Source organism: Mobula hypostoma, chromosome 2 (genome assembly GCF_963921235.1).
Source record: "Mobula hypostoma chromosome 2, sMobHyp1.1, whole genome shotgun sequence".
NCBI lineage: Eukaryota > Metazoa > Chordata > Chondrichthyes > Myliobatiformes > Myliobatidae > Mobula > Mobula hypostoma.
Genome location: NC_086098.1, coordinates 87,152,835 through 87,178,209, shown reverse-complemented (window position 1 = coordinate 87,178,209; position 25,375 = coordinate 87,152,835). Strand labels below are relative to the sequence as shown.

Sequence of the window (25,375 nt, the reverse complement as noted above, 5' to 3'; positions counted from 1 at the left end):
AAACAGTAGAACAGTGCCAGCCACCTGGGTTCAATTCTGCCGCTGTCTGTACACTCTCTATGTGACCATGTGGGTTTACTCTGGGAGTGCCAGTTTCTTCCCACATTCCAAAGGCATACGGATTAGTAGGTTAATTGGTCACATAGATACAACTGGGTTCATGGCCTGCTACCGTGCTGTATCTCTAAATTAAATCAGTGTTGCGGAAAGGTAAAAGATCATCATGAAGAATGATTCTGTATATCTCTACAGATGCTGCCTGACTTGCTGCTTATTTGTAATATTTCATGTTTTAATGCTTATGAAAGCTTTGTTATACAAATCTACAAAGAGGCTTTCAGTGGTTAATAAAAATGACACTTTTATTAAAATTCTTGCAGTTTAAAATGAAATCCAGCATTTAGTACAAAAGCTCAACATAGTGTAGCATTGAAAAAGCAGGAGACTGGAGAGAATTAATTCAGCAGAAGCTCCTGCCATTCCAAACCTCAGAGTGTAGTAAAGTGAAGTTTCACGTAAATGCTAATTTAAACTTTCAATAATTGTATCAGAGAATTTAGTGTGATTCTTCAATGCCATTTATTCCCACAGCAGATAAATACACAAGGGCTCGGTGATATTTCAGACATGGGATTCAAAGTGTACACGCTAACATAGTAAATATGGGTAGACCCAGTGCAAAGTTTAACTAAATGGTAATGGATATGATTACAGTGTTATTGAACCAATCTTTCAACTTGTGCATTGAGAGGGTGGGGGTTTGGGCAGCTATGAATAAAAAAAAAGGCAGCCAAAATGATAGAATTATTGCTTGTGTACACAACTGCAAGCAAGGGCTTTCGGAGATCAAAAGAGGATCAAAATGTGTAGTGTATTCTTTAATATGCAGCAATAAAATATACACACATTGGAGAAACAGGTATTAATGAAAAACTCAATTCATTCTTTTTACCATTACATAAATTAAACATGCTCATGCACAAGAATTTCACAATTCAAGCATTCCATTCCATCGTCTTCTTCTTCAAGCAATTCATTGTATTCTTTGTCTGGAAGACCAGACACCTGCAAGGGCAGTCACAGGTCAGCTACCCACATCAACCCCAGGGTCCTGTAAGCTTGGCTCCATGAGATTTCTCTGCCTTGACCCATTCCTTTGACAACCTGTCGGTCAGATGACCAAGCTCAAACTGTATGCCATTATTTTGAATATTTTCACCTAGATGACTTTTCTAATAGATACATGTACTTGCTGCAACATGATTTTATTGACAGTTGTCATATCACCAAGAACAAGTAGATTTTTAATGAACACATCAATAAATGACTCAATGAAGCTGCTCAGGCAATAAATGCTGTTGTTAATAGTATCTCCTCACCCTGCAAACAACTGAAGACAAAATTTAAATGAAGTTCATAAAAAGTAACATAATGCCTTCTCAAAAGTTGCCCGAAGATGTGCAAACTTGTATTTTGGAGCACAAGTGGAGCTGAATATATGTTAGCACCGATCTACATACAGTACTTCCCTCAAAGTGTTTACAGAAATTAAGGCAGCAGCTTTTAAGGGAACTGAGCTTTACAGAGTGGTGCCATCTGGATTTTACAAATGAGAGCCATGAATACTCTTGTGTACAGCAGCCATTAAATAGGATTCACAGACTTCCACAACACCCATTGTAGTCCTTGTATCATTTCTCCACACACACACACACACACACACACAGAGAGAGAGAGAGAAGACCACCAGAGTGAAAAGGCATTTGGATAAAATGAGGCTATTTCAATTCATTATGCAATTAGAGTCTCACATGCCAAGGCTGACGGAGAGTTTTTTTTTGCAACATGTATAAACAAAATTGGGCAAAACAAAATTTGTAGAACTTTTTTGTTGAAGAAAAAAATTCAAAGGGAAATGCATTCAGAAGTATAACTAGGATAATTTAGTAGCTGAGTATTATGCCTTCTTTTGAGTGCTTTCTGCTTCTTTGATGATGTAATTAGTCATTTAAGATTCAAACAGCACAGCCCTTTCATGTTGGAAGACTGGAAGTAGCCCTCAGTTTGAAAGAAATTTGCCCATTTTCCCTTAAACTGTCAAACTTCACAGGTAATACTTGTAAAGGCAGAAAGTTAACAAGGAGAGCAAGAACCACTGAGCAGGAAAATATAGATATGAATCCATTAACCATTTGGTGAGCTAGTTAAAATGAGACTAAAACTAAAGTGCAAAAAGTGGCAAAACTGTATAGGTACTATGAATCCACTGCACTTTGCCTTAGCTTTTGATCAGTGAGGTATAACATTGTTTTGCAACAGCTAGCTCACTGTACTATAATTCAATATTTCTAAAGTCAATATGCTCAAGTTGTAACTCACATCAGAATGTCATTTCTATGTGAGCTGAGTGTATATTTGACTTGCCAAATGACTGATGTTGCCATATTTAGATCAGGACACAAAAATGACGATAAATACTGTACCTCCTTCATATGTCCGACATTCACAAGGGTTTACAATTGCTGAGGGGAGGGATAAAATTGCAAGAGGTTTTAAAGGCAAGATCCATGCAGGAAACTGTATGTACAAATGGAAGACTCCAGGAAGGAGAGGTTTCACTCATAAAACGTCCATAAGTTCAATGTTTCTTTCAAGACCTTTTCATTGCCTTGATTACAACAGCACAGGTTACTGTACTACAAAAATAAATTTCACAAAGCAAAATAAGTTGTATACAAAGTTGGCGGGTCACATTTAAGATTAGAATTGTTTGCAGTACATTGTCAGTGAGCAAAGAGATTAGAGAACTGCTTTCAGGACTGAACGTAAAGGCCGTCCCCCTTTAGTGAGCTCCCGTGTCACACACATGCACGGTAATGGCACAGCCTCCCCAGTCCTCTCCACTGTGTTGTAGCGACAGTCTTTCAGGTGGTCGGCCATGCTAGCAATTTCTGCAAACTTCCACTCACTAACTGTGCCGAAGGCAGTGCTGAATCGCCAGGCCTGTAGGAGAGAAAAGTCACATGTCAGAGTGCCATACAATTAACAGTCCTGCAAATGGGTTGGCGTAGAGAAAACAGTGAGTGGTTTCAGGTGGCACTTATTAAGGAAAGAAAAAGATTACATATTCTTTCCAACTCAACAGCAGACAGGTTACTATGTTACTATAGTAACTGGCATTTCCAGTGTATATTTTCCAATCTACACAACATCCAATAGGCTAAGGTTATTAAATCTAATCTGTATGATTAAGCCAATTGATTTTTTGATAAGCTAATGCAGATAATTATTAATCAACATTTAAAAGATGCTGCTGGGACTTGATGACCTGAGTTAATGAAAAGGTTGAATTATTTATGAGGGTTATAGATAGTGTAAATGCAAGCAGGTTTTTTTTCCCCACTGAGATGCAGCTAGAACTAGAGGTCATAGGTTTAGGGTGAAAGTTGAAATATTTAAGGGGAACCTCAGAAGAAACTTCCTCACTCAGAGGGTTGTGTAAGTGTGGAGTGAGCTGCTAGTGGAACTGGCAAATGCAGATTCGATTACAAAATCTACGAGAAGTTTGGATGAGTACATGGATGGGAAGGGTATGGATAGGTATGATCCAGGTGTGGGCTGTTGAAACTAGGCAGAATAATAGTTGGGCATGGACTAGATGGGCTAAAGGGCCTGCTTCTGTGTAGTAGTGCTCTATGACTAACTGGACTATTTGCCGCACTTTAGAAAAATAAATTGCTCAGCTATAGAGAAAATGCAAGGGAAAGGACCAACTGGATTCCTTGACTAGAGAGCAGCATGGACTTAATGGGCTGAACTGCCTCTTCCCACTCTAACAGTCTGTAGGCAATGCCCAACAACCTATTAGAGCACAATGCCCAATAGGCAACATCCATCAGAACGCAAACACTGTCGAATAGATATCCATTAGATTAGACCATAAGCACTGTCTATTAGCTCACAACTTACTAGAGTACAAACACCGTCTATTACCTCACCACTTTCTTGATGACAAGCAGCACAGTTTGCCACTAACACAATAAGCATTTCTCATCAACCTATATCTATTCCCTGCACAATCTACATGCACTGGCCCTCAGCCTGTAACCTATGTGACTACTTGTTCATGCATCAGGATACAAAAGCAGAGCTGTTTTAAACCATGCCCATGGTCTGTTCTTTATCAAACTATGGTATTGTTTTGCACTGCTCTAACTATATGTTATAATTATGTGGCTCTGTCAGCGTTACTCTTTGGTTTGTCCTGTTTCCTGTGCTATCACTCTGGAGAAACATTGTATCATTTCTTAATGACAATAAAAGAGGACTGAGTGTCCTCATAATCTAATCTAAACCACCTCGTTGGAATACACCTGGATGGGAAGCAGAACAAGGAATCTTGTTGTATCTCAAAGATGTGTAGATTAAATCCTGAGACTGACATCTCATATGAAGAAATTAATGTAAGAAAGGCTCAACACCTTCATGTTTGTCCCACTCCCATCAAGGAAGAGGCAATGCAGCATCCACGACAGGACCACCAGACTCAAAAAGTTACTTCCCCAAGCCGTCAAGTTGATCAACACCTCCACCCATTAACCCACCCACTACCAGTACATCCTCATTAGCTACTCCTGCACCTAATGTCACTTTACGTACTACTGTATGTATATACAATATATATTAACTTGTATACAACCACAGTCAGTTGGTTGTAGATTGTGTTTTAAAGGATTGCTTTTACATTTACAGTGGGTTTTTTGTGTTCTTTAGATTTATTGTGTTTTTTATGGGACATCAGATCTGGAGTGACAATCATTTTGTTCTCCTCTATACTCCTCTACTGAAGAATGACGACGAACAACGTTGAATGAGGACTTGGTCAAGGTGCATCCTGAAAGCTCAAGAACAGATTCTCTCTTTCTGATTCTGTAGTACAAGATGGAGTATGAATCTCACAATCTACTTCAGTGACTTTACACCCTACTGTCCACCTGAACTGCAATTTCTCTGTACTGTAACTCTGATCTACATTCTCTTACTGTTTTACCTTGTTCGACCTCAGTGTATTTTTGTAGTGAATTGATTTGTATGAACAGTCTGCAAAAAAAGTTTTTCCACAGTATCTTGTGACAGTGAAAAACTTGTGAAAATAAACCAATTTACCTACATAAAGATGCATTAAGTCATAATCTTACCATTTATAATGTTGGGCATGTGGCCAAGTGGTTAAGGCGTTCGTCTAGTTACCTCAAGGTCGCTAGTTCGAGCCTCAGCTGTGGCGGCGTGTTTGTGCCCTTGAACAAGGCACTTAATCACACATTGCTCTCATGTCTGTGCAAGGAGTGGCACACCACATAGACTTCCAATCTGCACCTTGTAAGGCATGAAAATGCCCGACGCAGGCCTCTTATGGTCTGAGTTGATGTTCCCTCCTCTTACCATTTATAGAAGTTGTACAACGAAAAATAACAGAGCCTCAACTTTGTTTGAAAAAACAATGCACTGATCACAGCCTAAGAGGTTAGCTATGGGAAGGTGGTGTGGATGGGATTTGGATGGTAACATGGGCCTGGACAGGCACCCTAACTTTAGGCAGGTATGAAATAAAATGCACACAAGATGCTGACACATCCAAAAGGTTCATGTACTTTAACAGTTACTTAATTACAAATGAAATGGCAGAACGCTCATTAATATTTTTAAGTGATGTAAGAATGAAGAGATTTTCAGAGCGTGTTGGTCTATTAATGAAATATATATTTTTTTAAAATCACAATCTATCTGCTGGCTCAGGTGGTGAAGAAAGTAACATGAAGTTGCAGTTTGAACTGCTAGATCCTGTTAAACATGAGTGGGTAAATCTGTCATGCCTTCAAAAAAAAGAAACTGGACAATAGACCCAGGAAATCAGTGGTTGTTACCTGTGGATTTCAACCCACCAGGTAATAAAGTATATGGGGAGGGGTGCTGTTCAGTTTAAGAAGAACAATGTATATAGCTTTGCTAGACACAATGGATTCTGCTGATGCTGAAATTCAATAAAATGCTGGAGAAACCTAGCAAATCAAGCAACAGGGAATCCTGTCCTGATTAGGGGGTCTTGGACCCAAAATATCGACTGTTCATTCCCCTCCATATAGCGTTTGTTAGGTATATTCTAAAATCAATTGCAAATTGGTTTAGGGAGTGCAGACAAGCGATAGGTGTAAAAGTTAATATCCAAGACATGAGAAACACAGTTAACTTGTTTTTTTCTGAACAGGGAAACCAACTCGTTTTCTCTTTCGTTTCCAAATTTTGAGAAGGTTCTTGGACCTGAAGCATCCACTTTCTCTCCCTGCAGATGCTGCCTGACCTTAATTTGAACACTTTTTATTTCAGATTTCCAGTATTTGCAGCTTTTAAATTCTTCATTCATCGTAAAATCACAACTACACTCACTGTCCACTTTATTAGGTACAGGAGGTACAAATAAAGAGACCACTCAGGGACCACTGAGTTCCTCCAGCGTGTTGTGAGTGTTGCTTTGACCCCAGCACCTGCAGAGTATTATGTGTTTACGACCACTCAGTACATTTCTGTATGTTTGTGCTCTTCTGCTGCTGTAGCTCATCCACTTTAAGATTCGATGTGTTGTGCATTCAGGGCTGCTTTCCTGCACACCACCGCTGTAACGTGTGGTTATTTGGGTTACAATCGCCTTCCTGTCAGCTTGAACCAGCCTGGTCATTCTCCCCTGACCGCTCCCATTAACAAGGCATTCTCAGCCATAGAACTGCCACTCACTGGATTTCTTTTATTTTTCGCACCATTCTCTGTAAATTCTAAAGGCTGTTGTGCGTGAAAATCCCAGGAGATCAGCAGTTTCTGAGATATTCAAACCACCCCATCTGGCACCAACAATCATTCTATGCTTAAAATCACAGATTAAATTTCTTCCCCATTCTGACGTTTGATCTGAACAAATGAACCTCTTGACCATGCCTGCATAGTTTTATGCATTGAGCTGCTGCCATGGGATTGGCTGATTAGATATTTGCATTTATGAGGTGTACCTAATAAAGTGACCTCTGAGTGCAAGTCCCCTCCATTTTATTATTTCAGCAGAAGGTTATGAATAGAAGACTTAAATAAACAGAGAGTACCATTTGTACTGCAACAGCTAATACTAACTGGCATAGGCTTTGGTTTTTTTACTGAAGGTTCTTCATAATGCAATTAATTACCATACTACATTTAGAATTGGACAGACTGGGGAACTGGGTCCCAAGACTGGAAGATCATTCCAGATAAATCCAGATTGTAAGCAACAGTCAAGTGCAGCCCACGCCAGCTCTCCACTGAGGACTCCAATTCGTTCCATCCTCCCACACTCTTTCCCAGTGACACAAAATTATTTTCCCAGCGTAACTCAATTCCTTTTTGAAAGCCCCGTGTTTGTTTCCATCAAACTTCCAGGCAGCAAGTCCCATGTTTTTGAAAAGCTTCCACATGCTTTCTCTGTATCATTTGTCACTTTCAATCTTTATCTGCTGGCCCATGAACCATGGAGACAACTCAATACTGAACTATTCCAAACGGTAGCACAGCAGACGTGCAATGCTTTACAATTCACGCTGCTGTCTGTTCTCCACACAACCCAGGAGGTTTCCTCTGATTTCCTTCCACATTCCAATGGCGTACAGGTTAGCAGCTTAATTGGTGACATGGGCGTAATAGGGTCGTGAGGGCTTTTTGGTACAAAGGACCAGTTACTGTGCTGTATCTCTAAATAAAATTTCTGGTGTGCCTCTTAACTGATAGATTCTATCTAGAAAAGTCCAGTAAACCTTACTCCAAAAGAAACTAGCTTCACTATAACTAAAGCAACACACATCAAAGTTGCTGGTGAACGCAGCAGGCCAGGCAGCATCTGTAGGAAGAGGTGCAGTCGACATTTCAGGCCGAGACCCTTCGTCAGGACTAACTGAAGGAAGAGTGAGTAAGAGTTACTCACTCTTCCTTCAGTTAGTCCTGACGAAGGGTCTCGGCCTGAAACGTCGACTGCACCTCTTCCTACAGATGCTGCCTGGCCTGCTGCATTCACCAGCAACTTTGATGTGTGTTGCTTGAATTTCCAGCATCTGCAGAATTCCTGTTTGCGTTCACTATAACTAAACTCATCGTTCTTAATAAATCCTTCTTGCACTCTTTTACATCTTCACAACTTCTTTTAGCATACAGACTAGAAACTGACAATGCTTCAGATACATTTTATAAAGGTTTCTTAGTACATGCCTGTATTTATGAAACTCAGTATTAGAACAGAATAGTACAGCACAGTAAAGGTCCTTTCAGCCCACCACATTGTGTCAACCTTCTAACCGAAAGGAGGAACTTATGTAAAGTAATCTATTTACTGTTGTAACTGCTCCCTTAATACTTGTATTCATTTCTTAATAATCATTTCTTAATACTTGTAAACATTTAGGCACATTTATGCCTCTGCTCCCAGCACCCTTCAGGGTTCTACCAGCTAGTCTGCAACATCTCTCCATCTTTCTATAATAATGGATAACTTCCCTCCATTAATATCTAACTATTTATTTGCCCTTTCTACCAGCATCTTAATATTTTCGCAAACATGAGGAAATCTGCAGATGCTGGAAATTCAAGCAACACACACAAAATGCTGGTGGACGCAGCAGGCCAGGCAGCATCTATAGGAAGTACAGTTGACGTCTCGGCCCAAAACATCGACTGTACTTCTTAATATTTTCTTCAGGTAGCACTCTACCAAGTTTAATGTCTTAGATTTCATTTATTTAGAGATACAGCACAGTAACAGGTCCTTCTGGCCCAACAAGCCGCGCTACACAATTACACCCACTAACCAGTATGTTTTTGGAATGTGAGAAGAAACAAGAGCCTCCAGAGGAAACACACGCGGTGACGTGGAGAACATACAAACTCCATCGATTTTAATTTCATCCTGTACACACAGCTCCAAGTCATCACATACAACCAAAACCAGTGAAACCTAAACTGATCCATAGGGTACACCTTCCCTCTAAACAAAAATCCCATGTGACATGACCTTCATCCATAAACCAATTTCCTCTCCATTGTCACCACTTACAGGGGCAAACACGAGGAATTCTGCAGATGCTGGAAATTCAAGCAACACACGTCAAAGTTGCTGGAGAACGCAGCAGGCCAGGCAGCATCTTTAGGAAGAGGTACAGTCAACGTTTCGGGCCGAGACCCTTCGTCAGGACCAACTGAAAGAAGAGCTAGTAAGAGATTTTAAAGAGGGAGGGGGAGGGGGAGATCCAAAATGATGGGAGAAGACAGGAGGGGGAGGGATGGAGCCAAGAGCTGGACAGGTGATTGGGAAAAGGGATATGAGAGGATCATGGGACAGGAGGCCCAGGGAGACAGAAAAGGGGGAGGGGGGGAAAACAGAGGATGGACAAGGGGTATAGTGAAAGGGACAGAGGGAGAAAAAGGAGAGAGAGAAAAAGAATGTGTGTATATAAATAAATAAATAATGGATGGGGTATGAGCGGGAGATGGGGCATAGCGGAAGTTTGAGAAGTCAATGTTCATGCTATCAGGTTGGAGGCTACCCAGACGGGATGTCTATCCATGGCCTCCTCTACTGTAAAGATGAAGCCACACTCAGGTTGGAGGAACACCTTATATTCTGTCTGGGTAGCCTCCAACCTGATGGCATGAACATTGACTTCTAAAACTTCCACTAATATCCCACCTCCTCCTCATATCCCATCTGTTATTTATTTATATACACACATTCTTTCTCTCTCTCTCTCTCCTTTTTCTCCCTCTGTCCCTCTCACTATACCCTTTGCCCATCCTCTGGGTTTTCCCCCCTCTCCCTTTTCTTTCTCCCCAGACCTCCTGTCCCATGATCCTCTCATATCCCTTTTGCCAATCAACTGTCCAGCTCTTGGCTCCATCCCTCCCCCTCCTGTCTTCTCCTATCATTTTGGATCTCCCCCTCCCCCTCCCACTTTCAAATCTCTTACTAGCTCTTCTTTCAGTTTGTCCTGACGAAGGGTCTCAGCCCAAAACGTCGACTGTACCTCTTCCTAGAGATGCTGCCTGGCCTGCTGCGTTCACTTACAGGGGTGCCAGTTTATTCACCAACCTTTGATTTAAATACAGGAATTTCCTTCTGATAATCTCATCATCAACAAGAGATGAATACAACTAAAGGACATAGATCTAGGGTAAGGAGTTAAGAGATCAGAAGGGTACTTCTATCACCCAGTGAGTACCTGGAATGCACTGCCAGAGAGAGAGTGGAAAGAGTTGCTGACTACATTTAATGTGTGTCTCAATAAGCACTTGAATTACTTGTGGGCTATAGGTTAAGTGCTAGAAGATGGATTAATATGGATGGATACATTGTTGCTATTCTGTATGACTATTGTATTTATTAACCTCCCCTATTAGTAAAAATTCAACCTCAATTTAGTTTGAACAAGTCATGTTAGTTTTCCTTAGAATACAGCCAGTTGTTCTAATCCCATGAGCTGAAGTTTCACCACATCCACTAGTTCAACCAACTTGCCCTCAGCCAACATTTGGACAGCATTCTCTTGGCCAGTGAAGATCAATACAAAATATTTCAGCTATTGCAGTCACAGCCTCATCCTCCATGGTCCCACTTTAACTCTAATCAGACGCACCCTTTTCCTAATCACTGCCTACTGAAGACTCAAGTTCCCACTGTTAACTAGCATTCTGTTCTCATAATCTTCCATTGCTTGCTTCACCTCATGACATTCAGCCTGTTTCCTGGTGGGATTATTCACTTGACATGCAAAATACACCCACCTTTTTGTACATGGATGGTAGGGGTATAGAGGACTATGGTCCCGATGCAGGTCAATGGGACTATGCAGAATAACAGTTCAGCAGGGACAGGATGGGGCAGAGGGCCTATTTCTGTGCCATACTGCTCTATGACAAACTGAACTTCAATTTGACTAGTCTGTTGTCTATGATGCCGTACTCTAAATCATTTCCATTCCAGATATCACCTGCCCCAATCTCGAATGCAGCCATAGACCCAGGTTTCCTGCAGCTCTTGCCCCATTAGTTGGTGGACAATATTCTGAGCTCTGACAGTTAGGTGGCCAGCCTCTGGACCATTCAGGTTACTAATAGAGGTTTAAGTAATGTGACACACAGCAGCATGCTCAACACAGGGGGCATGGATTGCACCATAAATCCACAGCTTGTGAAGTGAAGCTATACAAGGTTCAAGATCTTGAATCCCGGATCCCAGAAGAGTGTATATCCATTATTTCTCAGTTACGTTCATTTGTGAAATTGCTGATACCTGATGTTTAGGTCTATCTGAGTGAACCAGAAAAATCATTTATAGGATTGTTTACACTGTTGGATGACTTTGGGAAAAAATCAGGTTATAAAATAAATGTAAAGAAAATGCAGGTTATGTCCCTAAATTATACACCATCCAAAAAATTGCAGGATACATACGATCTTAAGTGGGAAGCTAAATCATTAAAATATTTAGGAATAACCCTGCCGAAGGATCTTTCAACACTGTCACAGGTAAATTATGGGCCATTAATCTCAGAGATAAAAGCAGATATGCATAGATGGAATCTTATCCCCTTTTTAAGTTTAAATTCAAGGATAAATACTATAAAAATGAATATTCTTCCTCGGTTATTATATCTTTTCCGTACTTTACCAGTGGAGGTGGATGATAATCAATTCAGGGAATGGGACAAATGGATTTCCCGCTTCATTTGGCAAGGAAAGAAACCTAGAATTCGATATAACACCTTACAGTTAGGGAAGGAAGGAGGAGGTATGGTTCTTCCTTGCCTGAGAAATTATTTTTATGCCTCACAGATAACCCCTCTGTTATATTGGTGTAATAGGGAATATAAGGCTAGATGGAAGGAAATAGAATTTGGATTAGTTGACAGTTTTCCTCTTCAGGCCTCAATAGCTGACAAAGGATTGATGACCCAGTTGGAAAAATTTAATAATGCTTGGATAAATCTTACATTAAAAGTATGGCAGAAGGTGGTTAATTCATGTGGAATTAATAACATGTTAAAACTCTTTAGATGGTGTGCATATGATACCGAATTCCTTCCCAACAGAGGAGATAAAAGATTTGAGCTATGGATAAAGAAAGGTCTTACAACCTACCTCTCATTTATAGATAAAAGAGTATTACAAAGTTTCCAAATCCTGCAGGACAAACATGGCCTAGAACACAATGACTTTTTCCAGGTACCTTCAAGTACGAAACTATGTTAACCAGAGTTGTAGATATATAGATCTATCAACAGTAGAATTAGAATTTTTCAAGATTCTGAATTCGGCTTGCAGTTCAATACCTAGTAAATCAGTTTCTCGATTCTATAATGCACTCTCCCATGCTAAAAATGTAAATACACTGTATATTAAAGAGAAGTGGGAGAAAGAAGCGGGGTTGGTACTTTCAGAGGAGGTTTGGGGGAAAATCTGCAGCTTTCAATGGTCCTCGACTAATTCTTTGACTTGGAGAGAACATTGTTGGAAAAACATTATAAGATACTTCAAGAGCCCATACCAGGAAAAATATAAAGATACAAACGCGACGTGTTGGAGAAGGTGCGGCTCCAAGGAGGCAAATCATTTTCATATTTTCTGGGATTGCCCTAAATTAAGTCTATATTGGGAAGGTATTCATAGAACATTAGTTAAGGTACTTAGGTCCCAGATACCTCTGAACTTTGAGACGCTCTATTTGGGGCATGTATTGTTTCTTGAACAGAAGGAAGACATAAAGTTGCTGCAGGCCCTCTTAGCGGCAAGTAAGAAATCAATCACTAGAAAGTGGCTAAATCCAATACCACCTACATTAGAAGATTGGTACGAAATTATCTTGGAAATATTTAAAATGGAAAAGTTGACTTACTCCCTGAGAATTCAAAAAGAAAAATTTTATCAAATCTGGAACAAATGGATTGAATATATAACCCCAATGCGAGCAGACTTTAGATGACTCTCCTAATGATTTATACTGCTCTTCTCATCAACACAGTAATATTGCTAACGTAAGCACCCCTAGTCGAAATGTCTTTTTTTTTTGTTTTCTTTTGGAAAATAGAGAATTAACACAAGTAAAGGGAAAAATTTGGGAAAGGGATAAAAAATGAAAAAATTAAGTAAATAAGTACATAGGGATTGGATAATTATGTCTGCGGGCAGGAGCAAGCATGAACAAATTAGGATATAAACACCTACAATGGTTGTTACATAGGCTTACATACAACATTTTGGACCAGTGGAAATGGTCCAGAAGAGTTATATGGAAACTATTATTACTATTTTTCTTAACAACTAATACCATTACTTAGCCTAATAGATTAGAATTACCACAGTACATAATTATCTATTTAAGTGTCTAATTTCCTTTTATATCATCTCAATGTGTACTTAAGAATGTATAAATATAGTTTTATACATATAAAAAAATGGAAAAGGTTATATGTGTGAAAAAAGTACATGATATTTGTGAATTCCTTATCCAAATAAAAATAAAATTTAAAAAAAAAAATTGCTGATACCATGTTGTGAAGTGCCCAAGGGAGGAGAAGGTGAAAAACAGGAAGTCAGCCCAAAATGTTGACTTTCTATTCCTCTCCATAGATGCTGCCTGACCTGCTGAGTTCCTCTGTCATTGTGTGTGCACTGGCATGGGGGGAGAAATATTAGGGGTAAGGCTTATGGGACCATTCATGAGATTGATCACAGGATATATATATGAGTAAATTCTAGTACTTTTTTATGTCCTGCACTGTACTGCTGCCTAAAAACACAGCACAACAACATAGCAGTTAGCATAATGCTATTACAGCGCCAGCAACCCAGAATCATTTCCTGCCAGTCTGTAAGGAGTTTGTATGTTCTCCCTGTGACCATGTGGGTTTCCTCCCACGTTCCAGAGATGTACGAGTTAGCAGGCTAACTGGCCACATGGGTATAACTGACAGTGTGGGCTCTTTGTGCTGCAAGGGCTGTGACCTCTAAACAAAAATAAATTTATGATGCACCTAAATTTTCCAGATGGATTCTAACCTTTTAGGTGCAGCAAACTTTAATATAAAAGAACTCAGCTTGGTCAGTCTAACCTTGTAACTAAATTCATCAGTTCTTGCACTCTCTTATATCTTATATCCTTCTTCGAATGTATGGATTGGAACTGGACAAAGTTCTAGCTACGTTTTGTCACGGTTCATTAATATGTTCCTTTATTTATGAAGCTCAGTGACCCATTTACCATTCTAACTGTCCCTTATCATTTCTCATCACTTTTAAACATTGATACCTCTGTTCCTGACACACTTCAGGGTTCTGACATATAGTCTGCAACATCTCTCCATCTTTCTTCACTGATGGATCACTTCACACTATTAAAATCCATCATTATCTGGACTAGAAAGTACATCTTATGGAGCAAAGGAGGATGAGAGGCAATAGGCATGTATAAGGTGATAAGGGGCATAGAGTGAAAAGCCAGTGTCTTTTTTCAATGGATAATACGAGAGGGCATTATGTTATAGGGAAACAACGTGAGTTATGGTAGTCCTCTGCAACATAATTTGCTGGAAATGCCAGTGAAACCAGTGAAGGGTGAGACCTGAGACCACAATAAACAGCAGGATAAACCGCGTAACTCTTCAACCAAATGGAATGAAGTATGATAAAGGAAAATAAACTGAGAAATAAAATGAATTATAGTCTACCCAAAAAGGTAAAGATTAAATAAAGGAAAAGCCAGCAAAACAAGCCTTTTTTGAAAATCTGCCAAAGCAAATCAACTATCGTCAAGGGTACAACTTCCATTTAAAAGTTGCTCATGTTGATTGACAACTAATTATACATTAAAACAGCAATTCTTTCATGGCTTGGCCTTGACTTTCTGTGATAGTTTAATGCCAATTAATGTGCAATATTTTGAAAAAGGCACAAGGGGGAGATAAGTCGAGCAACAATTTCTGGAGATTTGAGTCAAAACACATTGCTTAATCCTTTGAAATTGTTAACAGATTAGCACCATTTAAAAGAAAGCTTTGTTACCACACTGCTCCGTTTCCAGTAAGACCCAGTGTTCTCAACTGCGTCAATGCAGTAAAAGCTTCACAAAAAAGACAAGTAACATTTTAGTTATAGAAAAGTACAAAGCAAAATTGCAACAGGTTGACAAGGATCACTACTGTTTTAGGCAGTCTGTGCAGAAAGACCCTTTAACTAGAAAGAATACAAATCTATAAAACACTAACACTATACGATGTAGGAGCAGAATTAGGCCATTTGGCTCATTGAAGCTGCTCCATTTTATCATGGCTGATTAATTTTTCACTCAATCCCATTCTCCTGCCTTCTCTCCATAATCTTTGACTCCTTCATTAATCAAGAACCTATCAACCTCTGCTTTAAATATGCACAGTGACTTGGGCCCCCACAGCCATCTGTGGCAATGAATTCCACAGATTCACCAACCACCAAATTCTTCCTCATCGCTGATTTAAAGGGACTTCCTTCTACTCTGAGGCTATTAGCAGCCCACATAGAACTAAAGTCAATGCAGATCAAAGTGTCCATTCTGCCCTGACTGGAGTCATAACCAACTCAAAGGAAGATCGATGAACTCACTTACATGTCAGTACATTGGTCAAGGCTCAATTATCTTTATATTTCCTGTTTCCTTATGAGAGGTGATCATAATTTTAAGCCACCAATGTCAGTTAACAGAGCAATCCCCCTTCACTCAAAGGCAGACCAAAATTCAGAGGAGAGACGAGGTACAGGCAATATCTGTACTGCAGCAAATTGAAGGGCATCTGTGCTCGAACCAGCTATTGAGGTCATCATGAACGTAATCGGGCATGTTTTTGAAGTGTGCGGGGAACCCCAAGGATGATGGAATAAATTTTGACCCTGTTTATTGAACAACTCTTAAGCCAGTTTTGTTGCACACCCCTTGCTGGTCACCCAACTTAAAATAGACTACAATTCTTTTGCAAAAGGCTTCCAAGACAATTTTGACTCTTAAGTATATTTAACAAAGTGACATTGACAAAGGCCGCAAATTACCTTAATTATTTTTCATGCACTGATCTGAAAGGAGAGACCTTTTTTTAACCATATCAACCTACTCCCATTGAGCAAGATAGTTAAAGTTTGTGGTGAATCTGTGGAATTCATTGAAACAGACGGCTGTAGGGACCAAATCGCTGGGTATATTTAAAGCAGAGGCTGATAGGGTCTTGATTAATAATGGCTTCAAAAGTTATGGGCAGAAGGCAGGAGAATGGAGTTGAGAGGGATAATAAATCAGCCATGACAGATTGTGGTGCAGACTTGATGGCCTGATTCTGCTCCTACATCTCATGGTCTCTGTTCCTGAAGAGGATTTTAGATAGCTTACACACATCTGAAAAAGAGGAAAACTGAAAACAAAGATCACAAACCTTGCCTTTTGTTTTCCAAGAAGTATGTCCATGAATGTTGTGCCTCTTTTCCCAGAGTAGGAGAACCATTCCCCGGACCTGCAGCAGACTCCCACACACGTCCCTCATTAAATGTGAAACTTCTGAGAGCTGAGACAAACTGAACCCATCTAGAAATCCAGCTATGTGCTGCAAAATCTCAAAGGGCAGTCTGCTCAGTTGATCCACTGCCAGTCCTGTGCTGGGAGTCCGACACTCCGGCGTGTCCAACAAAATGGATGGCACACAAGGCTGGATTCCAAAGGATTTCAGATGTCGGTCGTGAATGACTCTGGAGCCCTGGGTGGAAGGACAGAAACGCCTCTGAGAGTAGGTGCAGCCATAATAGGCCAAAGGGCATCTGTGTTCTAACCAGCCATTGAGGCCGGCGTGAATGTCCCCGTGCACATTCTTGAAGTGTGAAGGGAACTCGTCTCTCCTGAAGAACTGACCACACACAAAAGTGAACATGGACCGCTGCTTGCTCTGGTGCCTGGTCACACATTCCAGGACCAGATCCAGCCCCAAGGTCTGGAAGGGGCTCGGGTTGGACAGCTGAGGGTTTGCGTGGTCGCATGCAGATGCTGAAGCAATCTCTCCCACCATGGTATTGGTAGCTAATATGGCTGCTGGAAAGGAGAAAGTCTGCGTGCCCAAATCAATGTGGCTTCCGTCAACACTGCGGCTGTCCGAAATCCCTCTACCACTAGGAGAGTCTCCCAAGCAGAACAACAAAGCAGCAGTGATCAGGTCAATCCCCTGAAGCTCCAGAGGGTCATCATCTACCTCCAGGTCTGACGTATCCACTGCTTTGCTTTCCATTTTCCTTCTGTACCAATTTGTGTCACCCAGGTATGCCCGACGACCATTGTGTCCTTCGAACAGCTTGAATGTGGTGGCATTCTTCAACATCTGACGCTCCCCACACCTACCAGCTATCTTCCCCACTCCACAAGCATCAGAAAGCAGGGGCCCCTCCTGGAGATGGTCCGCATTCAACAAGCTCTCCACGGTCAGCAGCTGTGCGAAGACAGGCAAGAAGTGATCAGGTTCCGAAGGGCTGCCACCATCGTCAATGTCATTTACATGACACGAGCCGTTCATCACCTCTTCTGCTGGCTGGTCACTATCATACGAGTCTATTCCCTGTGGATCCAGCGTGGAAGTATCCACATCTGCCTCGTGGAAACCATTGCACAAGGAACTTGTCTTTACCTGAATGCATCCACCTACTCTCTCATCTGCTCCAGTCACCATGCCCGACAATGCATGAAGCCCATTCTCCTCCACATACAAACCCCAGTCTCTCCACGGCAGCCCCCCTACCATAGAGCCATGCTCTGTGCTACCCTCCGCTCCTCCTCCTGCAACAGTTCTGCGGCGATCACTGTCTTCTGCACAGTGCAGCTCCTTAGCTCGTTCCTCCTCATCAGCCTGAACATCTCCATCTCTTTCAGCCCACTCCTCAGGCAATTGACTGTTCACTGACTCCTCTGGCTCTTTAGCAGCATTGTTCAAGAGGTCGAGGGCCACTGCTAAAGTCCTTGTGGTTTCAACCGTTGCCCGATACAGTTCACTGTAGGCCTCTTCATTGGCAGACAGCAAGCTGCTGGAGGGAGCTTCATCCCTCAGCGCCGGGACAACAGGAGCCTGCTCCACGTTTCGGAATGGTTTAGCAGCTGGACTTGAGGCAGTAGTTACCACTTTGAGCGATTCCAGCAGCATTCTCTGGTCCTGAAGGGCCAATGCCATGTCCAGCTGCTCTACCCCATCGCAGTCTTTGCTCAGGCTCTCATACGACTTGCGGTCAGCGTAGCTGACTGGCCAGCGATTCCACTCCATCGTGCAGCAGACGACACTAGCGGGGCAGAGCTCCAGGTGCTCGCCAAGCTTGTTCCGTGCAATGATGAACGGGCAGCCAAACTCACTGTTAAGGCATGGCACCCGCTCAAGCGGGCACAGCAGGCGGTGTTCACTTGCTTTGCAGGAATGGAAGACAGCGCCACATACCAAGGGGCAGCCAATCAGGTCGCAGGACACGTTCTCCTCCGGCCGGACCATACAGCGCCGGCTTACGCAGTTTAAGCAGTGCAGGTGTTGTTCCATTGTATCCGGTCCAGCCCTGTGTACAGACAATTGATTGAACAAATATTAATAAAACTGGAGTTAGCTTTATTAGTCACATGCACATCAAAACATACAGTGAAATGCATCAACCACTAACAATCCGCAGATGTACTGGGACAGCCTATAGGTGTTGCCATGTGTCAACCTTGCACGCCTACAACTTACTAACCCCTACCTCTATGGAATGTGGGTAAAAAGCCACGTGGTCACAGGGAGAACATACAAACTCCTCATGAACAGCGGCAGAATTGATTCCCCACCATCGCTGGCGCTGTAATACATTATGCGAGCTGCTATGCTACTGTGCTGCCCATGAATCACAAGTCAATGTCAGTAACGTTAAAACCCACGGTTCAGGGGAAGCAAGCCTGTTACATAGGAACTGGAGGTGACCATTCTGCCAGTGCAGGCGTGATGGGATTAACTCTCTTGACACTGTTTTATCCCCACCTGCCCAGTCACCAGCACTCTCACCAAATTCAAATGGCTGTAGGGTCAGCCACACACACACACAACTCCCTGTGACTGTCTTCAATGTGTCACTTATTGGAAATGCTGCATCTCAAATAAGATATTAAAGTTCCATCTCAGCATTAATGATTTTTTGGGAGAGGAGAGAGAGGAAAAAACTATCCCTGGTGTCCTGACCAATGTTTCTCTCTCAATCATATCACAGAAACAGATCGCAGTCAGTAACTAATTACCACATGTGCGCAGATCTATGAATAAATACCTGCTGATTTTTCTTTTAATATGACGAGACTTCCATAAATACTTCTAGGCTATAAAGTGTTTTGAAAGGAAGAAACATTAGCTTTATTTGTCACATGCACGTGGAAATGCATCATTTAGCACCATTACCACAGTCCAGGGACTGTGCTGGGGTCAAAGCCCACAAGCGTCACCATGTTTCCAGTGCCAACATAGCATGCCCATAATTCACTAATCCTAATCCATACGTCTTTGCAATACGGGAGGAAACCCATGTGGTCACAGGGAGAACGTACAAACTCCTTACAGACGGTGGCAGAAACTGAACTCCAATCACAGCTCTGTGAAGTGTTAAGCTTCACAGGCCTGTTTCGAGGCTTTGGGATGGAACAGTGACAGAAGCCTTTAACTGATTTCTCAGCCTGTGACCCACCACCTTCCTCATTACCCAAGTGGATGATATAAACAGCGTTAGTTGGTCAATAATACCCCTAATATGTTCATAATAAAATTGTTTTAACCTCCTTCCATCTCCTGTGCTGTACATTTACTGCCAACTATTTTAATGCTCTCTTTCTCACCTTTCACCTCTGCCTTTACAATGTTGTGTCCTTTCCTGTGCCCAGTGGGAGGGGTTGGGGTGAGCAAAGGACAGAGCATTGTAAACTTTGTTCACTGTTTTGTTGGTTATTCCTCTTTTCTTGCTTAGGACCTGATATAGGAGCCTTTCCAGATTTCCCAAAAGATGTCCAAGAAAATGATAGCAGTGAAAAAATGAGATTAAACTAGCAAGAAATTATAAAAATAGATGAAGAGTTGAATACAGATGGATATAAAACATGAAGGCAAATGTAGGTCCCTCACAAAAGAGCAAACACTGTCACATAGGTATCTATTAAACCAGGGAGTAGGAAGCAAAGGTTTGTACAGTAAAGAATGACTTGCCACAGTTACGGGCCTCCAATACAGTTGCTAGATTGCAGAAACAAAACAACATGTCCTTGCAATCTGTATCAGTCCCATTCACCACCACCGGGCCCCATAGCTTTCTATGCCATAGTGATATTCAAATGTCCGTCTTGATTGCAAGTATCACCTTTTCAGTATTCACACTGTAACCAACCTCTGGGTGAAAAAAAACTTCATGTCCCCTCTAATCCTCTTACTCCTCACCTTAAACCTAAGATACCTCCTACAACTTTGGCCTCTGACACCCCTAGTTTCCCTCCCTTCTCCACTGTCTTCCATGCTCTGTGAATAAGTCCATTACACTCTGTGAAAATCTAATTTACCGGGTTTTTCGCCACTTACCCACTGTGCCCATTGTGACCTGGTTTTAAATTTTGCTTGACTGCATGTTGTGGAGTCCCCTGGGATATTTTCACTAAGGTAATGATTCTATAGAAATGAAAGCTGACTTTGCAATAGGAAAACACACAAGCAGAGCTGGGATAGCAAGGATGATGGAAGAACAGAAATGGTGGGAGTTCCTGGAAGCAATTCGAAAGGCATAGGATAGATACCTCACAAAGAACGGGAAGCATTGTAAAGGGTGGACAAGGCAACCATGGCTAAAAAGGGACGTCAGAAAAACAGCATAAAAGTAAGGGCATATAATATACCAAAAATTAGTGGGAAGTTAGAGAATTGGGAAGCTTTCAAAAATCAACTAAAGGCATCTAAAAAATCACAAAGAGAGAAAAAATGAATGCAGTTAGCTAGTCAATAATATAAAAGAGGATACCAAATGTTTTTTCAGATGTTTAAAGAGTAAAAGCAAGGTTGGAGAATGAATATCAGACCACTGGAGACAAAGAAATGGTGAGTGAGCTTAAGAATATCTTCACTGTGGAAGATACCATCACTGTGCCCAAAATTCAAATCTCAGGGGTCAGAAGCGAGTGTACTTCCTACTACCGAAGGCACTTGGGAAGCCAAAAGATCTGAAGGTAGACAAGTCACCTGGACCAGATAGACTGCACCCCAGGACTCTGAAAGAAGTAGCTGAAGAGGTTATGGAGGCATTAGTAATGATCTATCAAGAATCGCTGGATTCTGGAATGGTTCTGGAGGATTGGAAAATTGCAAATATTAATTAACTTTTTAAGAAGGGTGCCAGAAGAAAGGAAATTATAGGCCAATTAATCTGACCTCAGTGGTTAGGAAGAGGTTGGAGTCCATTATTAAGGATGAGGTTTTGGGGTACTCGGAGGCACATGGTAAAAGAGGCCAAAATCAGCATAGTTTCCTTAAGGGGTAATCATGCCTGACAAATCTGTTGGAATTCTTTGAGTAAAAAAACAAGTCAATGGATGTTGTTTACTTGGATTTTCAGAAGGCTTTTGACAAGGTACCGCACATGAGGCTGCTTAACAAGATAAGAGCCCATGGCAATACAGGAAAGAAAGGAAAGCTTAGCTAACTGGCAGGAGGCGAATACTGGGAACATAGGGAACCTCTTGTGGTTTGCTATCAGTGACTAGTGGTGTTCTGCAGGGGTCGGTGTTGAGACTGCTTATTTTCATGTTATATGCCAATGATTTGGATGGCATAATTAATAACTTCATGGCCAATTTGCAAATTATATGAACAAAGGTGGTGGGGCAGGTAGTTGAGGAAGCAAGCAGAACTTAAGAAAGGTTAGGAGAATGGGCAAAGAGGTGGTGTATGGAATACAGTGTAGGGAAGTGTACTGATAGGACAGGCAGGAAGGCAGAGGGAGTGGTGTGGCTCTGTTGAAAACATTTACAACCTTTCACACACTGACCAATCTGGAACCTATCAAATTCAGCCTTAAATACACCCAATGACCTGGCCTCTACAGCTACCTGTGGCAACAAAATCCACAGATTCACCACCTTCTGGTTAAAGAAATTCCCCCTCGTTCCCGTTCTAAATGGACATCCCTCTATTCTGAGGCTGTGCTTCTGGTCCTAGACTCCCCCCACCATAGGAATCATCCTCTCCTCATCCACTCTATCTAGGCCTTTCATCATTCGATAGGTTTCAATGCAATCGCCAGTAATTCTAAACCCCAGTGAATAAAGACCCAGAGTCAATCACCCCTCATACAATAAGCCTTTCGTTCCCAGAATTATTCTCATGAACCTCCTCTAACCCCCTCCAATGTCAGTGTATCCTTTCTTAGATAAGGGGTCCAAAACTGCTCACAATACACCAAGTGAGGCCTCACCAGTGCCTTAGAAAGCCTCAGCATCACATCTTTGCTTTTATATTTAGCTTTCTCAAAATGAATGCTAACATTGCATTTGCCTTCCTCACCACTGAAACAACCTGTAAGTTACCTTCAGGGAATCCTGCATGAGGACTCCCAAGTCGCATTGCACCTCTGATTTTTGAATTCCACCCCATACCCCCATTTAGAAAATAGTCAAAGCTTATATTCCTTCTACCAAAGTGCATGACTTTATATTTCCCAGCACTGTATTCCACTTGCCCCTTCTTTGCCCATTCTCATCTGTCTAAATCCTTCTGCAGTCTCTTCTGCAGTGCTTCCTCAGCACTACCTGCATCTCCACCTATCTTCATATCATCCGCAAACTTGACCACAAAGCTATCAATTGCATCATCCAAATCACCGACCAACACCAACCCCCGCAGAATACCACTAGTCACCGGCTGCCAGTCAGAAAAAGCTCCCTTTATTCCCACTCTGCCTCCTGCCAAGTAGCCAATACACTATCCATGCTAGTATCAATCCTGTAATACCATGGGCTCTTGCTAAGCATTTTCATGTGTGGCACCCTGTCAAAGGCCTTCTGAAAAATTCAAGCATACATCATCAACCAATTCTCCTGCGTCTATCCTTCTTGTTATTTCCTCAAATAATTCTGACAGGTGTGTCAGGAAAGATTTTCCAATAAGGAAACCATGCTGATGCCTATTTTGTCATGATCCTCCAAGTACCCTGAAACCACATCCTTAATAATCGACTCCAATGTCTTCCAACCACTGAGGTCAAGCTAACTGGCCTGTAATTTACACTCTTCTGCCTTCTTCCCTTCTTGAAGAACAGAGTGGCATTTTCAATTTTCCAGTATTCTGTAACCATTCCAGAACCAATCCTACCCATAAGGATTCTACATCTTCTGATCCTGTCAACTTTTTCTAAGTACTTGATTTCATTTATTTTGAACAGAGCCACTCCACTCCCCCTGCCTACCTGCCTGACCTATCAATACAATGTGTATCCTTGGATGTTAAGCTTCCAACTATAACCTTCTTTCAGCCATGCCTCAGTGATGCCCACAAAATCATACATGCCAATCTCTAACTGTGCTACAAGATCATCTCCTTTACTCCATATACTGTGTGCACTCAAATATAAAACCTTCAATCCTGTATCCAACACCCCTTTTGATTTTATCCACCCTTTTACATTGCAACTCATTCCACCAACTGCAATTTTGCCCTATCATCTGCCTGTCCTTCCTGACAGCCTCACTATATACCACCTCTGCTTGTAAACCAACAACCCTATCCTTAGCCCTATCAACCCAGTTCCCATTCCTCTGCCAAATTAGTTTAAACCCTCAACAGCTCTAGCAAACCTGATCACAAGGATATTGTCCCCCTCAGGTTCAGGTGTAACTCATCCCTTTTGTACAGGTCATGCCTTCTCCAGAAGAGATTCCAATGATCCAGAAATCTGAATCCCTGCTCCCTGCACCAGTTTCTCAGCCACACATTCAAGAGAATTAGAACATAAAAGCAAGGATGTAATGCTGAGGCTTTATAAGGCATGTGTCAAACCACACTTTGAATATTGTGAGCAGTTTTGGGCCTGTTATCAAAGAAGGGATGTGCTGACATTGGAGGGGGTCCAGAGAAGGTTCGCAAAAATGATTCCAGGAATGAAATGGTTGGCGTACAAGAAGCATTTGGTGGCTCTGGGCCTGTACTCAGGAGACAGGAGAATGGTGTTGAGAGGGGTAATAAATCGGCCATGATGGAATGGTGTAGCAGACTCAATGGGCCAAATAGCCTAATTCTGCTCCTTTGTCTTATGGTCAGAAGACTACTAATGATACCAAAAATGGTGACAGCTCTAATTTTCGTTGTTCTTTCTCGTGCCTTGTTGTGCATCGGGTGGCATTTTTTGCCATTTCCTTAGCATTTGTCTGTTTTTAATGAGACCAAGTTGCTACCTCAATGCTCAACCCAACACAGATGGAAAATGTGCAAGGAACCAGCCAGATTCAAACCTAGGACTATTTGCCTTGCAGTCTGGAGTGGATGCCACCTCACTACCGGCCAACAACAGCTCGAATATTCACAGCTTATTCTGCCACATTCTGTTAACTTGCGAGTGCTTCTCCCACATGAACATGGCAATGAAAATACCCTCAGGTACACTGCACTCTGAGCCAACTGGTTAATTAAGTGTTTTTAGGGGAAGAAGGACAAATCTAGAGCACTGTGTTGCTGGCAGAAGTGTTGCAAGATTGATTCTAAACACTTAAAGATTAAAGATTAGCTGTTATTTGTCACTTGTACATAAAGACATACAGTGAAATGCATCGTTTATATCAACAACCAACACAGTTCGAGGATATGCTGAGGAGCAAGTGTCGGCGTGCACCAACATAGCAACTTACTAACCAGTATGTCTTTGCAATGGAATGTGGGAGAAAACCAGATCATCCGGAGGAAACCCACACGGCCACAGGGAGAACACATAAACTCCTTACAGACAGTGGCAGGAATTGAACTCAGAACGCTGGCAGCATTATGCTAGCCAATGCACTACCATGTTAGAATCAGCCCTGCAACACTCATTCAGCATTTTTGTTCCCCGATAATTTTACCTCCCAACTTTTCTCCTCATTCAGGTTTCAGTGAAACACAAACAGGCACCTAAGATTTTTCATATGATGTGATCCATGAAACTGCTCATATTTGGAAGGATTTAGATGTGTAACAAAGGATCACCAATTTGAAAGGTTCCCTGGTTGTCCCTCTGCAGATATTACCTTACCTATTGA

The 25,375-nt window shown here is 41.7% G+C and overlaps 1 protein-coding gene across 4 annotated transcripts in view; it reads right to left on the bottom strand.

The window, feature by feature from the left end:
- Window positions 1–248: 248 nt before the first annotated feature.
- fbxo30a (F-box protein 30a) overlaps window positions 249–25,375 on the bottom strand; it is a 35,430-nt gene continuing 10,303 nt past the window's right edge. For 2 of the 4 annotated variants that reach the window (XM_063040030.1, XM_063040034.1), the window contains exons 2-3: window positions 16,515–18,654; window positions 249–3,003 (exon numbers count right to left, since the gene is read on the bottom strand). In XM_063040030.1, coding sequence (XP_062896100.1) covers window positions 2,800–3,003; window positions 16,515–18,638 — 2,328 coding nt within the window. In that variant the 5' untranslated portion in view covers window positions 18,639–18,654 and the 3' untranslated portion in view covers window positions 249–2,799. Of the gene's footprint in view, window positions 3,004–16,514; window positions 18,655–19,392; window positions 19,422–25,375 lie in introns of those variants that run through there. The other 2 variants (XM_063040038.1, XM_063040044.1) reach the window with 2 other exon arrangements.